This window comes from Tasmannia lanceolata, unplaced genomic scaffold (genome assembly GCF_043159265.1).
Source record: "Tasmannia lanceolata isolate RefF3 unplaced genomic scaffold, GAP_Taslan_0.1 ptg000015l, whole genome shotgun sequence".
NCBI lineage: Eukaryota > Viridiplantae > Streptophyta > Magnoliopsida > Canellales > Winteraceae > Tasmannia > Tasmannia lanceolata.
The window spans coordinates 27,649,133-27,668,954 of record NW_027518692.1 but is presented as its reverse complement, the minus strand read 5'-3'; the positions used below and the strand labels follow the sequence as shown (position 1 = coordinate 27,668,954).

At 37.6% G+C, this 19,822-nt stretch overlaps 2 protein-coding genes across 32 annotated transcripts in view; both read right to left on the bottom strand.

The window, feature by feature from the left end:
• Positions 1–1,680: 1,680 nt before the first annotated feature.
• On the bottom strand, positions 1,681–7,278 carry LOC143845755 (uncharacterized). Of its 2 annotated transcripts, none has more exons than XM_077354170.1 (4): positions 6,868–7,278; positions 5,360–5,434; positions 5,152–5,228; positions 1,681–2,002 (listed from the first exon to the last, which is right to left on the bottom strand). In XM_077354170.1, exons 1-3 carry the CDS (start codon positions 7,030–7,032, stop codon positions 5,175–5,177), a joined length of 294 nt encoding a protein of 97 aa, XP_077210285.1. In that variant the 5' UTR covers positions 7,033–7,278; the 3' UTR covers positions 1,681–2,002; positions 5,152–5,174. The 2 variants fall into 2 exon arrangements, with proteins under 2 accessions (XP_077210285.1, XP_077210284.1); XM_077354169.1 differs by having other exon boundaries at positions 1,681–1,999; positions 6,868–7,275.
• A 3,029-nt stretch (positions 7,279–10,307) lies between these two features.
• LOC143845947 (uncharacterized) overlaps positions 10,308–19,822 on the bottom strand; it is a 31,154-nt gene continuing 21,639 nt past the window's right edge. For 2 of the 30 annotated variants that reach the window (XR_013234580.1, XR_013234571.1), the window contains exons 3-6: positions 12,570–12,617; positions 11,296–11,368; positions 11,023–11,140; positions 10,308–10,941 (exon numbers count right to left, since the gene is read on the bottom strand). Coding sequence is in view for 1 of the 30 variants with exons in the window: in XM_077354346.1 (XP_077210461.1) it covers positions 10,887–10,941; positions 11,023–11,140; positions 12,570–12,617; positions 13,614–13,651; positions 14,235–14,302 (327 nt within the window). In the remaining 29 variants the exon portion in view is untranslated. The other 28 variants (XR_013234582.1, XR_013234576.1, XR_013234581.1 and 25 more) reach the window with 25 other exon arrangements.

Genomic DNA, 19,822 nt, shown 5'->3' with positions numbered 1-19,822 from the left:
TTCTTTAACAGCAAGTGGTTCGATTTGACAATAGCTAAAAGAATTACAAGTACGCCAATATCCACACAAATTCTTTTCAGCAAGTGCATTTGTTGTCATCAATTCTTTCGCTTAAACATTTGAGCACCCAGACTGCTCATGTCCTTGACCTAGTGCTTCGATTTGGAAGCTCTTGAAACTAAGTTTGATATTCCAAAAAAGGAATATTGAGCACCTAAGACAGCATCCCCACAAAATCTTCAAAATCTAGTGGGCCAAATCTAGTGCATATGGCTTCAGTGAATTCTCCCCACAATATTTGCCTGACAATTTGTTTCATCCACTGGAACCATTGGATGGCTTCCTCAAGGTGACACAAACTTCGTGAAAATATCTTGTGGGTGGGCATTTCACTAAGCTCGAAGAACTTCACCACACAATAAATCTGATTCAGCGAGTCGTTACCATCGAAGCAAGTGAATCAATCATTATGTTTCGAGCTTACATTGTGTTTCTACGCACACTTGGTTGACCAAAAGATGAATGGTCACTTAGAATCTCTTACTGTTATTGTCATAGCATGTTCACTATCTAGGCATATTTCGTGTCAAGGGCCGATAATTTCTGGAATACTTGTACTAACATCATGCCTTATTGCTCTTGATGTCTTTAATATCGTTGACATAAGTCTCCAAATTGTGAGATGTAGTCCCTTTTACCATCTTCTCTAGGAAATGGTAACATGACTGATAACAAATGATAAAAACTCTTTTTTTTTACTTGTGAAACAGAGAAAGAACATAGTTTGTTGAAATTTTCACGATGAAAGTCCACTTTGAGAGGGAATTCCCCTTAGTCTTTTCAAAGGAAAAAAGATAACTGGAAAAAGAGCTTCTACACCCCTTCTCCCTTCTTTCCACCAACCTGTACCAATCACTCTACTGACAATTGAGGATAGCAACAAATGTCTCCACAAATCAATTCAAAGATAATAACAAATTTTCCCTTCAAGTAATGTTCCCTAATTCAATCATTTAAAAGATTTTCTACTTGGATGCGAACTCCTTATTTGATGCCTCTGCAACTCAACATTCCTGCCATCTATAGAACATGCGATATGTGACACACATCATGGACACACCTATAGGCATAGGCCCAAAAAATGATTCTATCATTATCACGTTGAAAATGTAAGATAGTGCAAACACAATATGAGATGTTATAATCAACCAAAGAACCAGTCCAAAAAAGTCGGCCAAGCTCCGAATAGGTACTGAGCCAACCTAACAAGTTTGGTTGGGAACCAAGCATCAAGTCACAATCAAATTGCCACTTTTAAGGTTTTTCTGAAATTAAATGGCCAATTCTCTTCATAAAGCAGAAACCAAGAATTTACCTTTCACTTACGGCCATGTTTGACAACCATGAAAAATTATTCCATGGAATATTCATGGGTCCAAATGTGTGAGAGGGGGTGAATTAAGTAGGCTAAAAAAAAAAGTAGAGATGGCATAAAAAACCCTAAATGTTGCCGTGACATTGATACTTGTATAAAATCCAAACCGGTTCAAAAAATTTCAATGGTTAGTAGAAACAATACTACTTTTTGCACAATTTCAAGAATGTTTAGGAAAGTCACAGAACCATTATCCAAGTTTGTCAGCTATGTCATAAAAGATAGAAAAGCGAAAAGACAATTAGTACAAGATCAAGACTATAGTCTTAAATTTATTCCCATAACAAATGTTCATTTCATGCCTGATAAGCACAACACTCTTGCATCATGTCAAGAGATGATTTCGTTATCTGTATACTTACAACTAAATTTATTTATTTGATACAAAAAGGTAACTTTATTGATTCCCAGTAAAACTTACAAGTTACAACTAAACTTTGAAGGGCATAATTTGGTACAGGTAGGATTCCATCTTGTCGTACAATCATTGCCCAAGTAGTAGTAGATAAACATCATACATCGCATGTTGGTCGACACAAATAGTTGGACTTCTACTTCCAGGACCTGCTATAATCAATTGCATAAGATAGTCACTCAGTTTGTCAAAGTTAATAATAAAAGCTAAGTTAGGTCATTTTATAAGAAACTTGCCTCGAGTTTTATGCAGGAAAATGAAAAAAAAAAAAAAAAAAAAAAAAACAGAAAATCATGAAAAAGATTAAGAAAATTTCAGATTAAGCGACATTATAGATACCCAAATCACAAATCAACAACAGAAGGGAAGTCAATGTTAACTTCAGCCTTGACTCATGCAACATACTCAGAGATCATTTGCATGAGTCGAATGACTTGTAGTAAAGACAAAAGGTAAGGTAACCCACAGGCTGCCCTCACCACTGCCGTCACGATTAAATCTTAGCCATTCACAAGTGGCCATGTAGTCTGCTAGTAATTGGGCAAGCGAAACCTCTTTGAAGCACATTCAAAGGAATTATTCCTCCCCAAATTTAGAGAACCATTCTTTGTTCCATGTGTAGGTATTGGTGTGCTACTCAGGCCATATGGTTCAGAGAACATAAGTTAAAAGAATGTGCACCATAGGCATTAAGCTCTCTTTGAAAACCGTACGACGCCCTGAATTCCAAATATTGAGAAAAGTAGTTGTTGAAACAACAAAAAGTACAATAAATAATCTATTGCTCGTTTTTCTATTTTTGAAATGCCTGGAATTCCAAAGGGCACTTGGGTTAATTGAAGATATGATGATAAGTCTCCTCTTCATGACAAAATGCAACATGAACCACAGAAGAAACATTAAATTTTACAAACTAGTCATCGGTTCGAATTTTATCTTCCATAGTCAACTATGGAAAAGCTAGATTACTTGAGCAAGTGATGGATGCAAAAATATTTGCAAGAAAAAAAAAAGCATAGCCATAGCTACCTCATAAAACAAAATTGATCTATACCAACAAGCAAGGTGAGGGAAATAAAGACATTCCTATGATGACAAGTTGGTAGTGTCAAACTTCACCCCAAGCCCCCCTACGCCTTATGGGAAGCCCAACTTGCTTCCAATTAACTAGGTGAACCTTCCTAGATAAGGGGTCATCGTTCCAAAGCAAACCCCTATCGATCTTCTCTATCTTGTTAACTACAGGAGGCGGATTTTGAATATTGACATGAAGTAGGAATGTTGGACTTGGACAAAGTGGCTTTTTATAGGGTAATTCTCCAAATGAGGGAGAGATGCCTAAGTTTCTAGCTATCTATCTTGGACTCAATCCTCTCCAAGGTTTCGGTTTCAGATTCGGTTTCGGTATGCATTTCGGTTGTGATGGAAATGGAAACATGTCGTTTCACATGCAAATTTCAGAGTTTTAGGAACAATTATTTAATTCCTGAAACAGCCCTACAACTAAATAACATACCAAAATAATTAAAGTAAATAAAAGACCAATATGCCCACACTTCATAAACTAATGAAATCATGCAAAAACTCTCGTAATTAATAACTGATGTTAAGATATTCCCTACTGTCAAATGGTCTCAGATTGCATCGTAGATAGTACACCATGAAGGCCATTTCGTCCATAGATGCATCAACTCCCCCCCATAGAAAAGAACTTGGCTCCAACAAGTTATTCTGGTGCTATCGCTGGAAGTGATCATAATTGAGTTCCTACAGCTCTTGTAAAGTGATCCACATGTTCTCAGTAGCTGGTTTACCCTTCCACTTAACAAGAACTTTCTCCACAATAACTCTTATAGTGAAGATGTCTTGGAATCAATAACATCTTCAATCTGATTCATGGGTTTCTTTGCGAGTTCCCCAACACGAGCATTGCTCCCTTCATACAGTACACACTTGGCATGACCAGGATAGTCATATCGATCAGCATTATTAAAGATGGGGCTGATGTTATAATCTGTTGGCAAGCCCAGCATGTATGCATTAGGTTCAATCTTCTTCACGATCCTACATGGCCCAAACCTTTTAGCCCTCAATTAGTGATAAGTGGCGTGTGGAAACCTCTCCTTCTATAAACAAACACACAATAACATGATAGCCAACCTAATATTTCTTATCTACTTCGCAAATCATCCCTCTCCTTGTACTCAGCATTGCAGCTATTGCTGGCCTTTCTTCACTTATCCATGCAACCAATGCACATGGCAGGCATACGCTTCAGCATCATCACTAACCAGCATGATGGGGATCATCTTAAGGTCCAAATTTTAACTTTTTAGGTGCATTTTTAAGTCCCTTAAGTTATAGTACGGTTAACATGAAATTTTTCCCACCAACATCACTTGCTTTCTTTAAATTGTAAGTGTTTAAAATAGGACCCTCAAGTGCATTGTGAAATCTCAAGTGATAAGGGGACTTAGGTTATTTGTAATTAATCTAATTTGGTAAGTGACCTCAAGGACCTACCATGCAACTTGAAAGAAGTCTTAGTAGTCTATTTGTGGTAAGAAATGTCCGTGTAATGGCAGTATTAAGCAAGGTTGCCAGAGCGGGAATCGAAGGCTCCCAGGGAAGAATCCTGCATCCTTGGTATTAAGTCATTAGGAGTTTGAGTTGCATTAGGAACTTTATTTAAAAAAGAAACGTAGTTTATATGTAGCAGGATTAGATAGAGTCCGTGTAAAGGAAGAATATGAGTCCTAATTAGACTAGGATTAGTTTTACAACAACGATTAAGAGTCCTTTATTTTTTCATGTTCGTATGACTTGCATGGCCTATAAATATGAAAGGCCTATTGGCCCTGAAAACAGTTGAATATAAATGAAAATTGGTGGTTTCTTACGTTGGTTGATGCCTTTTCTAAAGTGTCATATTTCATATCCTATGATTTCTTATGTTGAATGGTGTGATGCCTTTTGTCAAGTTTTGATAATATTTTCCAAATTTCTACTCCTAGATATTCAAAAGGAAGTAGTTTCATAATAAGATTGCCTCATATAGTGATATTTGATGGTTTCTTATGTTGATTGGGTGTGGTGTCTTTTGTTAGTTTCATGCCAAAGTCGCCAATTTCTTGTTTAATCTGTCCTTGCTGTGCAATTCAGCAAATCACTACCACAAACTCTTGAAAACATGCGATACTATTGTACAAAAATTGGAAGGCCTTGGCTAAAGTATCAAAAAACCATCAATAAAATTTTGAAATCAATAGCAGGAACATAAATCCTGATAAAACCAACTTACCAATCAAACAATTTTCAGGTGCATCAATCATCTGATTTCTTAAATTCCTGCCTCTTTCCATATATCAAACCAGCTTCCTGAACCATGCATCCAAAACAACTTAATTTTGAACTAATAAATTAATAAGCAAACGCATAAAAACGGACCCAAAGAAAAAACACCAAATTAACATAAAAATCAGTACTTTCTTAGAAAAAAATGAAATTACCTGTGGATCGGAAATGGGTTTTGTTTTCTCAATGTAACGGTACGGGTCCGAAGCTGCAGCCAGAGCCGCTCTTTCCTGAAATCCAAGCGAAACCAAAAACTGTTGGATTAGTGATATAAAATCACTTGGGAATTACTTCTTTAAGAAGGGGCATTCTTGGAATGTGGTTTATAAGCCCACTAAAGAGGGTTTTATCTTAAGTTGGGGATTAATTCTAAAGAAGTGAGGTCAAGAGCTTTTCTCTACAAAAAAAAAGGGGTTTTTTTCTCCGTTTCTCTCTCCAAGGATTTCTTCTTCTTCTTCTTCTCTTGAAAGGGCTTTGATCGAAGGTTATTGGGTTTCTTTTATGGTGTTTTCGGGTTTTGAAAACATTCTAAGAGTGTGTTGGTGGGGTTTTCACCATTGTTGGAGAGGTAAGGGTTTTACCCCTTGTTTGTAAGTTCCAATTGTTCATAGTGAATTTCTACTTGCTGGATTACCTGTGGAGTAGGCCAAGTGCCGAACCACGTAAATCTCTTGTGTCTGTTGCCCTCTTGTTTTCTTTCTTTATTTCACTACATACTTGAATTGTTGCATACACTCGTTTGGGCTAATTCAGTGGGTTGCCAGAGGCTACTTGTCATTGTTTTGGTTCGAGTAGCTTTCAGTACCGGATTTTTACCGGTGGGGTCTTGCCGCAAGAATTGGTATCAGAGCTCAGGGCATTGTAACCCCGGTTTGCCTCCGAGGGTGGAAATGTCCCTCGGGAAAGATCTCGGAAACCCCGGTGTAGTATCTCATGGTTCCCACATTGCCGCCACGTGGAGGGGCGAGATTGTCCACGTTGCTTCAGCGTGGAGGGGGAGATTGTTGGGGTTCCACGCAATTAATCCCACATCAGAAAAGTGATGTGGATGTGAATGGGTTATAAGGGAATGGGCACCCTCCCTCTAACAGCTAGCTTTTAGAAGTGAGTTCTACCAGTTAAATTCCCTACAAAAACCTTAAACCCGGTGTGTTTGTTTGCACAAAAGCCAAGAGAGTTTTGGGGTTTTGCTTTGCATTTAGGGGCCACATCAGCAAAATCTCTTGTTTGGTTGTCATTGTAGCATCGAGATCCCTGGAGACTACCAGACAAGTTTCATAGGTAATTATTGCATGTCCAGTGACATGGCATCCATATCCCCTTCTTATACCTAACAAGCCAAATTTCTCAAAAAAGCGTAGAATTTGGCTTGGAGAATAATGTCTCTCTCTCTCTCTCTCTCTCTCTCTCTCTCTCTCTCTCTCTCTCTCTCTACATTGGTAATGACACCCCATCCCACTATTCTGCGAGGTAAATTTTACTTAAATCAAATGTTTGTCTCCTCCCTATTGACTAGTTATACCACTAATCTACAAGGTAACTATCTGCACCCAAAAAACTTAAACCCTAACAATGAAACGAGAAACTGAGAAAGGACAAAAGGAAAGGACAAATATGTGATAAACAAGAGAAGATATTTCAGAATTATAGGAAATAGAATTACCTCTTGTTCTCTCTTGAGATCTCTGGAGGGTTTTACCCAAAGGAAATATGCTAACGTACAAGCAACGGCCCACGAAGCGAGATTGCTTCCTCCTCTTAAACCTCCCATTGAATTTCCCACGAAAGACCTCACGTTTCCCACTGTTCTTCTCCAACTGCTTGCCATCTCAGTGAAAAAAATTTCACGGCAATTATTAGGATTTTGATTTTTGGGTTCTCTCTTCTCTTCCAAGGGATTTCCTTAATGGGTTTTGTCTTTAGGGGGATTTTGTTTATGGGTTTATGTAGTTCAGAGTTGGAGCTTGCGGGAAAGCGTGAATTGCAGGCAAGATGGTTATTTGGTTCGTGTTCTTCCTTTCGTTGACACAGAATTACTTGAGGAGTTCGACCTTCTAAATGGGCCAGCCTGACTGGGCAATTAGGCCCAAATACATCATTGAATTGAGCCGGGCTGGGCTCGGCATTCCATTAGTTTTAGGGACATATTTTGGCCCAAGACAAAACTAATAACTAGGGGGCAAGTTTGGCCATGTCAACCCGAACCCGCCCTGAGCCCGAACAGGGCCGGGGCTGGATTTTCCAACCCTGAGGGCGGGTCAGGGTTCATTTTTTAGACCCTGACTCAGGTTAGGTCGGGTTCTGGGTTAATGCCTCGGGTACCTTGACCCGGCCCGTCCTTAAGTTTTCTATTATAGAATTGAACCATCTATGCATGTTTCTTTTGCTAATGTTTTCTAATATCTTAGATTGATGTTTCTTTATATTATTTTTATTAATTGTCTCTGTTGCCCGTCATGTTGTTGAATTCATTGTCTTATTTTGTTCTCTTTCTCTGTTTATTGATCATTTTGTTCTATATGATATGTGGTTGCTTTATTTTTGGCACTCTTAACAAGTATTTGCACTAGGGTCAATCAGGGCGGGCCAGGGCCGCACTAAGCCGTGTATGGCGGGCAATGGGTTGAGGCTTTTCGGCCCTGACTTAGGGTTAGGGCCGAGATAATGGGATCTAGGGTTGGGCTAGGGTTTTGAAAAACCCGACCCAACCCGACCTTGTTGCAGCCCTACTAATAAGCTACACCAGTTGTTACTATGGTTTTGATTTATTTTTTTCCCCAAATTGATCAAAATATTTCCTTTTCCATCCTCACTGAAATGAAATTTCAATAAATTCCTTCCAAGTCATTATTTCCGATCCAAATCCTCGAAATTTCAGAAATTCAACTTAAAATCTCGAAAATCTATTGAAATTCGATTGAAATAGTTCGAACATCAAAAAATGTAAATGTGTTACGATTTCATCGTATAAAGCTATTTACATCTTATTCGTATTGACATAGAGTTTGTGTCCTTGGAAGGGAGACTGGCCATTGTACTTTCTTATACTTCATTTCATTGTCCTTACTCCTTATTTATTGACTCTACTTTTACATACATGTGCAACAACGCATGTCACTAAATGTTCCATGTGAATAAGGCATTATGGATGGTTTCCTTGTTTATGTGATGATTCCCAAGTATTTAATTGCGCTTATTCTAGCATTTCTCTAAGTTTCATTATAAATTTCATCATCTGCATATGTTTACGTAATTTCACAAGATTTTCATCAAAATTTCCACCAAAACCGAAATGATTTTACAAAATTTTCATCAAAGTTTCCATATGTTTCCATACATTTCTGTGATTCTTCAAGATTTCCACCGAAACTGAAATGTTTCTACTTCTGTGCCAGCCAAAATCGAAATTTAAAACCTTGGTTGTTACTACATGGCACTATGGATCGGATCCACCTATCTCTTGACCACTCTTTGTTTGGATTCTTTATTTATTGGATCCTTTCAAGAGTGCTTTTTGAATTTTACTTTTTGAGTCTTGGTCACATTCCATTTCTAATTGAACCGTCCAAAAACATGTCCTAGCGTATACGTTGTACATAGAGCTTGGGGTTAGAGATGGAAGATAAGAGATAGGAAAAGATTCATCATCAAAACGGAAAATGAAATGTTAGCCGTTTTGACTTTTGAGTAGGGATTTTAAATGCTATTAAAAGTACCCCTAGTGAATGGATATAAATGAATGAAAATATGAAGGGTGTGTTTTCAACTTTTCATACATGAGCATCCTTCGTTCGGATTAAGACATTCTCTTGGATTTTGTGCCTATGTCTGGGTCACAATCTGAAGTAATTCCATACCTTAAGATATGGATCCAATGGACATTGTCGGATCCCATTGATGGTTGATGGTTGATGTCCCTAAATTCTGTCCAATAAAGTTTAGATCTTTTTGTTCCATCAGATCATCTGGGTCCATTGACACCCCTACTTTTAAAGATTGGAGAGGTAGTGTCTTCCCCTTGCATTTGCCTTACATAGCTTTTTTTTGGAGGCGCTTTCTATCATACATTCCCCTGTTGGGAATATGTGGATATTTCAGTTTTAATGATCCATATAGAGCATGGGCCATCCACAGCAGGGCCATCATTTGCTTTTAAATGGGCTACTCATTGTTTCTTTAGGCCCAATTTAGGTTAACAATGGTATGGACGTAGCTCAAGTAGGAGTTTTTATGTGGTGCATGCGCCTGTAGCCCAAAAAGGGCTGCCGTCCCACTTGAATGGATGATTTCAACCATTCATTTTTGGGCCCCATTGTTGATAGGCGTACCCAAAAATAGGGCCCGATGGATCATACTAGCCCTTTGACTTTTGGCTCTCATTCTAGCTAGGGCAGCTTGGTAATGAGAACTCCTCAAATCTAGGGGTGCAACTGGGGTAGACTTTTGGGAATTATGCTTGAGCTTTTACCATAAAATCGGGCCGGGTTCGGCTTCCAATTTGGGTCGGATTTTTGAGCTTTTACCATAAAATCGGGTTGGATTAGGATTATCCAACATTCTAACCATTTTACACCTAACTTGAACCAGGCCCAATAAGGCCCATTTGAGGCCCTACATGGCTCAAGTGTCATTTGAGGCCCTACATGGCTCGGCTACAATTGCACATACAATCTGTAACAACATCAATCGTTACTTGATTTTACCTTTTTCCAATAATATAAGGGCCTGTTTGGATTGCATGAATTTTTTCGAAAAGTTTGGGAAAGAAAAATACTTATAAAATTTTCTACTTTTTAATACACGCGAAAAAAGATTGGACCAACTCTATTTAAACCACAAGATAAACACTGAAATTTACATGGTTCGGCAAGATGCCTATATCCACGGGCGAGAACACAATCTTCCACTATGACATGAATGATATACAAGGATTACAATGGATTAATCCAAACACAAAAAACTGGCAACCCTTTCCTTGCCCTCACAAGCAACCCTCACAAGCAAAACCATACACAAAGTAACCCGAGTAAACCCCCCCCCCACCCCCCCACCCCCCTTGCACGTGCGACTGAGGTATTTTACTACATAAAAGTGAAAAATACATGTTGAAATAGATAACATTCATAAGATTTTGCTGCAACTACCCAAAAACAAAAACACCCACATTTGGGCTACAAAAATGTGTCCAAATGCAAGATACAACCAACAACGGCAATTGGCAGACTCAAAATTGCAATCCCCCATTAGTGTAGAACAATTCTGAGATACTGCCTTGATCTTCAAGGGACAGACTCAAAATTGCCATCGTCCAAAGACTTTTGATGAAAGGATGCGGTGCCAAGAACTCCCAAACTCAGCCTTCCACTAAAGGAGCACGCCTCCGTCAACACCAAGCTTGCCACCAGAGAGCTCAATCCGCAGAGACAACATCTCTTTGGAGTCCTTCAAGACCTCGCCGGGTGAATGGTGTGATACCTTGGCAAAATTCACCTTCTTGGCCCAGAAGGTCCCAGAAGATGGGTCATTTGAACATGTATAGGCTTCAAGATGTGAAAGATCATGCATAAAAAGGATTCAATTCAAGCAAGTCATGAGCTATGTCTTGGTGTCATGATTGCTTGCACCCACATAAGCCACTAAATACCAGCCGGCAACCAAGTAAATTACATAAGCCACTAAATATCAGCTGCTCCATGTAATACAAACGTGTTTGGAAGTCTCCAAATTCTCTAGCACCCTATGCCACAATAATTCAAAAGCATTAAAGGAGGTTCTTGACAGAGAAAATTATTCCAAATATAGAAGATAGGTTGTCTACCTCATAATAAATTTCAATCTGACCAGTGATTGTAAGGCATGGCAAAATTCATTTCTCAAGGACTTAGCAAGACTTTTTTTTTTTTTTTTTGAAAAGTATGGGATTAACAAGTCTGAACCTGCATTTAAAGTTTAAACAGGTGTGTGAGTGAATTTGAAAGCTAAAACAAAATAAATTCAAATATAAACGTCAAATACGACCCAAAGGCACAAACTCAACCCAAATTTCATAACAACATAACACACGAATATTTTATAGCAGTGTTTGGCCAACCTTGAGGCGCCCAGAAGAAAAAAGTAGAAAAAAGCTCTCGAAGAGGATACAATGCCCGAACATCACCAAGCTCCTGCTTTTGTTTATCAATGAAACACATCCAGAACCGGGAGAAAACAGGGACTCAAATGAGAAAATTGAGAAAAATTACAGTTACGAATGAGAAAACTAGTAAAAAAACTTCTATCCAAATGAGAAGAATACACAGGAGCTGCCCAAATCAAACCCGCATCCAAAAGAAAGAGTAAAGTTCAAAAGCAACCCTATAACCCCTTAAAAATCACAAAAAAAAGGAAGGGCATTTCTAATAAAGATTCTCCCTGAAATCAACACAACTCCAATGCCCCACAAATTAAATTAAATTCACATTTGTTGGAGTATGTCAGTTTTTGCTTCCAGAGCCACCAAGACAAACAAAATAAAAACACATCAGGAGAAAGGAAAATAAAAGGGATTAAAATTAAAAATCTTTTGACAAACAGAAATCAAGAAAACAGGTAAAAATTAACAATGAACAATTTACATGGCATATGTTTTATGATGGACCGAAAAGTATGAATGTCATTTTCAAGTATAGAAGAACACAGTTGATATAATGAGCAGGAGTCTATATCCTCACAAGAAACAATCCAACAAAACCAACATGTAGAACACCAAATAAAAAAGTGAAGTTCAACAAAGAGTGGGCAAAACTAAAAATGAATAATTCACACGGAATGTATCAAACATAATGAGACGAAAAGTTCTTCAAGCATATAACTCCTACAGAACACACAATCAATACAATGAGAATCACCAAAATACAAGTTGAGACATTTTTTCACAATATTAGCTACTCTTATTTGATTTGCTTTTAATTTTACATAGGGGACAAATTGGCAAGTGTTTCATGCCTGATTTGACGCCAAATTAGATAGTAAATAAATCGTAGGTAAATAGAATACAACCCAAGTTCTAAAACTGATTGCTTAAAAGGGAAAGGAAATCCAACTAAGCAATGGGTCTCATGTAACAACACGGAACCAATCCAATCCACGAATACAAAATTTAAAACCAAAACATCTAAATATTAAACCCAACATCTAAAAGTGGTAATACGTTTACATCAATAAAAAAAAACCTATTTCTCTGAAACCATTTAAATAAATTGATTTGGTATTAAAAAATTTAGGCATTCTCGACCATATCAGTCAGACAGTTTTGAAGAAAGCTGCCACATGCAAATAGGTTTACATATAGAAATTAGTCGCCACTCGTATGGAAGTGACCCTCACCTAATCCAGCAAAAATGACTGATGGGAAGTGATCCAACAACCTTTTGGCTGTAAGAAATGACATTTGAAAAGACAAACATAAAAATAACAACAATATGAAAAATGAGAAAGTATAGATAACATCAATGAAATAGTTGGTGAATTCTCGAACAAAAAAACAAAGGACTGAGATGTAGTCAATAATATTGAGATTAAAGATGTATTCAAGTCTTCACACCTAGATATCTTTGAAGGCATTAAAAGGAAAGAATCTCAACCATTGTAAATCTCTAACATATTAGCAGATTCAATGGCACTGTTAAGAAAATTCAGATAAGTTACTTTTCTGACTTGGGCCGATAAAGAACATACTTCAATTGCATTGAACAATACTGACAATTAATTGACAAATAAATCATAAACAAATGGAAGATGATCGGTTACCTGCAAAGTGAATTATGAACCACACGTGTCATCTTCTTTGGTGAAGATGCAAGACATGAAGCAATTAATGTAAGCAGATTTCAGGCTTACCTTTTCAAGATGTGGGGTGAATCCTATGACATATATAGTTGAACACATTTAGCATGTCTTAAAAGATACTTATGGGTATATGAACCTTATACACATAATTAGAGAAAGTGAATGAGATAGAATCAGAGAAAACTTTACATGACCATTCGTTACTGGCCACGTAATGTTTCACTACTCTCCCTGTCCATGAGAGTAATGAAAGATTTCTATTTTTTTTTCAAAGAACTTGCATTATGTCTCATGAAGAGGGAGATGAGCAAACTTTTCATTAAAACAGTTGTTTGAATTGAAATTGTAAAAAAGATTAAAAAAAATACAATTAAAATTATACACTAATTTTCATAATGATTTGGCGTGCTCTATTTTGATTCTTTCTATAGACAACCGGGTAGTTATGGGACCACTTTTCTGGGTTATATGTGTATCAGTTATTTATTTCATGTGAGTATATCAGAAGTCAACAGGATGCAAAACCAAAACTAACACAAGGAATGTCTTAAAAATTTTGTTTGAAGATGGAAGTAGGAATACCTTGCAATATAATTTTTATTGGTTGAATCCAGCATAGCCTATAAACAAAGTTTTTCAGTATGCGTTCTTACACTCAATACATTGTACAAAAAATAGGTATCATATAGCAATCAAATGGATAAGTAATGCCAAGTGTCAACTGCACTAACAAATCACATTAATATTGTAAATAAGATCCGACATGAGATCTTCATCAAAATAATCGTTGAATATACCTCCAGAATTTTGCATTATAAATGACAGAAACAAAGGCAGACATAAAAGGGGTAATTTGGTATTTCCAGCACCCATGAGCTCAAGCATCGAGATCTAGACAAATGATCCAACACCCATTCCTTAAACAAATTCTCGCATTTCGCCTGAATGCTTGACTCGTTATCCATGATCACCATGGAACAGCATGAAGCCACTCAGTAAATGAATTACTTATAATAAATAAATAAAGGTTTCTAGTAGCAAGGAACAGATGATAAACCAAGAAACATTGCAAATACAGGAAAGAATCAGATTTGTTGTATTAAAACGAAAAGAAAAGAAAAGAAGAAGAAGAAAACCTACAAACCATAGAGAGAATCAAATGCTAAAACAAGAGATGAAATGATCTGGAACCAAACTCATTACCCAAAAGAAGCAATGAAATGATTGAAACCAACCGGCTGATAGCTCCAAGTAGAAGGATTCTCGCACATCTCCAGAAGAGGGATTTTTGGAAAATTTGTTGAGGGTACTGTTGATGATAGAAAACAGAAACTTGTTGCTTCAAGGCGTGATATCACTTTCCTTAAGACAAGATTCGCCCCCACTAGTAGTGTGCAAAGGGGATCCGCGAATTGCCTCCAAGATACAATGAAGCCTAGTAGGGAAGCCCTACTAATGTTTGATGACGCGTAGCACTAGCGGAATCAAACCCGAAATGCCCTTCCGAAATTTCAAGCCTTAGAGAAATCTCTAGATTCTGTTTCTGCAGAAAAACAGTATCTAGAACAGTAAACAAAAGAAAAACAGTATGTAGAAATACTTGGGGATTTTAGTAGGAGTGTAGAAGAGAGTGTAAAGTCAGTCAGAATTGCCAATTCGATTTCTATCTGAAATGACTGAAGTTTGCACATTTTTATAGACCATCTGGTGTCTTTTCAGTGTGAAAAACACCTCTACAGGGCACCTTTCCAGAATGTTTGAAATCTGACCGTTAGATCGCACCCATTGATATTGAACGGTCCTGATCGATCCTAGATGTGACTGTTGGCTTGAGTAAAATCCTCTTTCCAACCCAGTCATCGTTAGATCAATCATCTATGGTGTGGATCGCACCCCCTTGGCACATGACCGTTGGGGAAAGGGACACAACCCATTTGATCACACCCTTTGACCGTTGGAGTCATGGGCCCGTTGGGCCGACCGTTAGGCCCGAACCGAAACGGGCCCACCGTTAGGCCCGAACCGAAGCCCAACCCAACTGAACCATTCGGCTTGATGGGCCTGCGAACCATTTGACCCACCCATCCGACCGGTCCATCTTCATCTTGATCCAACGGTGCAGATCAAATCTGGAAAAATTAAAGGCTCCAATCGCTCCTCGCGACGTTGCGTACGTGCGAAGTGCAAAGTGCGCCTAAAAAAGCGCCAATAAAGCGCCACTATGCGCCCTATAGCCCATTGCCCACGCCGCGCGCGCGCGTGCGCGTGTGCGAACGGTGCGTTGCACCGTCCCGCGGGTCCAACCATGGGTTCAACCCAATGTGCAATCAACAAGAGTTAGAAAAGGTAGTGCTTTATAAGCCCTTCTCTTTCTTTTCTCTCATCCGATGTGGAACTATCTTTTTCAACTACACTTCTACATCCTTTTGTAAAAGCAAATATTTCCAAGAAAACTTTTTCTTTTTCCCAAACGCTTTTGATAAAACATTTTCCAAAACACTAAAACATGTAATATACATGATTTTGAAAATGCAAAATCACTAACAATCCCCCACCATTTTCAAAATCAAAGAAAATTTTCTCATCAGGCTTGGAAATCTTATGCATAGATGAAGGTATCTCTCGATTTGAACCTTCACTTAGTGAGGACATATCAAAGTTAACCAGAATTGCATAGTAGACGTATCTTTGAACTAGCTATTCTATTTGGTTAACCGGATACGTCTCACACACAAGATTTCACCTCTTTGGGCAATTTCTAAAACCGACACATGTACTGGCCTTGTGTCTATATCTTGGTTTCATGAGTGCTCTAGAGACTAGCCAGGTCTCATAGGAAGCGGCACCACTCCCACACTCACATAGGTAGGCTTATCAAGAGTGCCCCTGTAACTAAGACACTCCAACATTATGTTATAAGCCTATTAAGAGTTTAAATACTCAGCCTTCTCCTTTTAAACATTACAGGTACCAAGCACTTTACCTTGGGATGGCAAATAATACAGATTATAGTGCTTGCAATCACTCCATATGATGTACTTGGACTCATTGAACTCAAGACTTGATGTTTATTCAAGTGTTGAGTTGATGTTCCATCATTGGTGACTATTGGTTAATGGCTTTAACCCCATCCCTAATGATGTTTTACACACCAGATCTCTTGCAAGAGCTTTAGTGAATGGATCGGCCAAGTTTTGGCTCGATCTCACAAAATCAATAGTTACTACTCCATTAGTAAGTAACTCTCTTATAGCACTATGTCTAAGTCCTATATGTCTGGACTTACCATTATAAACATGATTATATGCCCTTGATAGTGTGGCCTGACTATCACAATGGACATAAATCGATGGCATTGGTTTAGACCATAACGGAATTTCCAATAACAAATTCCGAAGCCATTCCGCCTCTTTACAGCATGCTGCCAGAGCTATAAACTCTGCTTCCATAGTTGAAGTTGTTATGCATGTCTGTTTCTTAGAGGCCCAGGAGACTGCTCCCCCACCAAGGGTGAAAATCCACCCACTGGTTGATAAATGGTCTATACGCTCAGTTATCCAACTAGCATCAGAGTATCCTTCTATTACAGTTGGATACCCACTATAACATAAACCATAGTCTATAGTTTTCTTTAAATATTTTAAAACTCTATAGACTGCATTCCAATGAGAAAAACTAGGATTACTGGTAAACCTACTAAGTTTACCTACAGCATATGCTATGTCTGGCCTAGTACAAGTCATAGCATACATAAGACTACCAATTACACTAGCATACCCTAGTTGAGAGATAGTCCTGCCAGTATTAAGATACAACTTTATATTTGGGTCAAAAGGTGTTGAAATGGGTGAACATTCAAAATGGTTAAACTTTTTAAGAACTTTCTCAATATAATGTGATTGTGTTAGAATAAGACCATTGTCCTGTCTTATGATTCTAATACCCAAAATCACATCAGCTTCACCCATATCTTTCATATCAAAGTTTTGAGAAAGATATGATTTAGTACTTTGAATGCTTGCAATATCAGTACCAAAAATTAACATGTCATCAACATATAAACAAATAACAACACCTTTGCCGCCCTTAAATTTACTGTATATACATTTATCTGATTCATGTATCTTATAACCATTTGACACTAAGACTTTATCAAATCTTTCATGCCATTGTTTAGGGGCTTGCTTAAGCCCATACAAAGATTTGATAAGCTTACATACTTTATGCTCTTGGCCTGGCAGAATAAATCCCTCAGGTTGTTCCATATACACTTCTTCATCAAGTTCACCATTTAAGAATGCGGTTTTAACATCCATCTGGTGAATGTGAAGTTTGTATATGGAAGCAAGGGCAATCAACACTCTAATGGTAGAAATCCTAGCAACAGGTGCATATGTATCAAAGTAATCAATACCGGGTTTTTGAGTAAACCCTTTGGCAACTAACCTTGCCTTAAACTTTTCTATGGTCCCATCTACTTTGATCTTCTTCTTGAAGATCCATTTACATCCTATAGGTTTAGACCCAGGTGGTAGATCAATCAAAATCCAAGTTTTATTACCCATGATAGAATCCATTTCGTCATTAATTGCTTCTTTCCAAAAAGCAACATCTTGTGACTTTATGGCTTCTCCATAGGTTTGAGGGTCACTTTCTATGCTAAAGTTTAACAAGACAGAACCTTGGAGTTTTTCCCTTGTCCCTTCTACCAGGTAGGTTACAAAGTCAGGGCCAAAACTCCTATCCCTTCTATCTCTTGAACTTCTTCTTATTTTACTAGGTTGTACACTAGGTTCACCAACTTCTGTTTGTGATTCTAAATGATGATCTACAGAAGTTGTAGGTTCAATTTCTTTAGGAATTGAAGTGAACCTATTTTCATAGAAAAAGGCATCTCTAGATTCAATTATGGTATTGACATTTATAAAATCATTGGGTTCTATAACTAAGAACCTATAGGCCTTACTGTGACTAGCATATCCCAAAAAGATACACTCAATACCCCTTTCACCTAATTTTCTTAACTTAGGTTTAGGGACTTTAACTATAGATCTACAACCCCAAACTTTAAGGTAACTTAAGTTTGGTTTCCTTTTCTTCCACAATTCATAAGGGGTTATATCAGATTTCTTACTTGGTACCCTATTCAAAATGTGACAAGCTGTAAGTAAGGCTTCACCCCAAAAACTTTTATTTAAACCAGAATTAACAAGCATAGCATTTATCATTTCAGTAAGTGTCCTATTCTTCCTTTCTGCTACACCATTTTGTTGTGGTGTATAAGGGGCAGAAGATTCATGGACTATGCCTACTGATTCACAGAAATGAGGAAAGTGATATTCACCACCTCTATCTGATCTGAGACATTTAATGCTTGATATACATTGGTTTTCTACTTCAGTTTTATAAATCTTAAATTTTTCTAAAACCTCATCTTTATGACTAAGTAGATAAACATAACAGTACCTAGAATAATCATCAATAAATGTAACAAAGTACTTTTTACCTCCCTTTGTGGGAACACTATGTATGTCACATACATCACTATGAATTAAATCTAACAAGTTAGAAGTTCTATCTACTTTAGGAAATGACTTAGTAATTATCTTGGTTTGCATGCATGTTTTACATCTATCTACTAAGTCATTTTCATATTTAGGAATTAAGGTTAACTTAACCATATCATTCATTTTCCTAGTATTTACATGTCCTAAACGATTATGCCATAAAGATAAAGAAGAATCCAAAACATAAGCAAAGACATTCACTTTATTGATATTAAGTTTGAACATCCCTTCATACATATATCCCTTCCCAACAAAAGTACCCCCCTTAGAAAGAATGAACTTGTCAGATTCAAATACAAGTTTGAAGCCATTCTTGTTGAGAATGCTTCCAGACACTAAGTTCTTTCTAACTTCTGGTACATGGTAGACACCGGTTAGAGTGAGTCGCTTGCCGGATGTGAACTCAAGTTCCACCTTGCCCTTCCCTTTGACTTCTGCTGTCGACGAATTTCCCATGTATAACACGCTTCCATCTTCAACTGTTTCATAAGTTGAAAACAGGTTCCTGTCTTTACAGACATGCATCGTCGCACCAGAGTCAATCCACCAATCATTGCCATCTTCAAGCATATTTGCCTCTGAAATCATGGCGACAAACTTTTCTTTGTCTGTTGGTGCACCCGACTTCTTATCCTTAAGAAGTCGGCACTCACTCTTGTAATGGCCTGGTTTGCCACAGTTGAAACAAGCACCCTTTCTTTTCTTATTCTTATTAGTATTCTTTTCAGGGTGTTTGTTTCTCTTCCAATTGCCTTTTCTTTGTTGGTTCGAATTCTTGACATTTTCCACCAAATGGATCTTAGAGGATACAGTTTCATTTTCTTTCTTGTCTCTGATTCTTGACTCTTCCTCAATCCTGAGGCATTGAGCCAAGTCTTCAATAGACATTTCCTCTTTCTTGTGTTTTAGACTTTTTCTAAAGTCTTTCCAATTTGGTGGAAGTTTGTCAATAATTGACGGGACAATGAAGGAATCATCAAGAAGGATGCCTTGCAAATGAATTTGATTAATTACATGTTGTATTTCATGTAATTGATCAATAACAGACTTATCATCTACCATTTTAAAATTTAAAAATTGACTCACAGTGAATTTCTTGCTACTGGCATCTTCCGCCAAGTATTTGGCTTCAAGTGCATTCCAGATTTCACTTGCTGATCCCATGCCTTGATATATGTCAAATAGTGTATCTGACATAGCATTTAGGATGTGCCCTTTGCAAAT

What these genes read in the sequence shown, in the direction of transcription:
- LOC143845755 (XM_077354170.1), bottom strand. Translation starts at nt 7,032, where the DNA reads ATGGCAAGCAGTTGGAGAAGAACAGTGGGAAACGTGAGGTCTTTCGTG. An exon ending in ATCTCAAGAGAGAACAAGAG is followed by an intron (nt 5,435 to 6,867) that starts GTAATTCTATTT and finishes CTTGGATTTCAG; the next exon opens with GAAAGAGCGGCTCTGGCTGC. An exon ending in AACCCATTTCCGATCCACAG is followed by an intron (nt 5,229 to 5,359) that starts GTAATTTCATTT and finishes TGCATGGTTCAG; the next exon opens with GAAGCTGGTTTGATATATGG.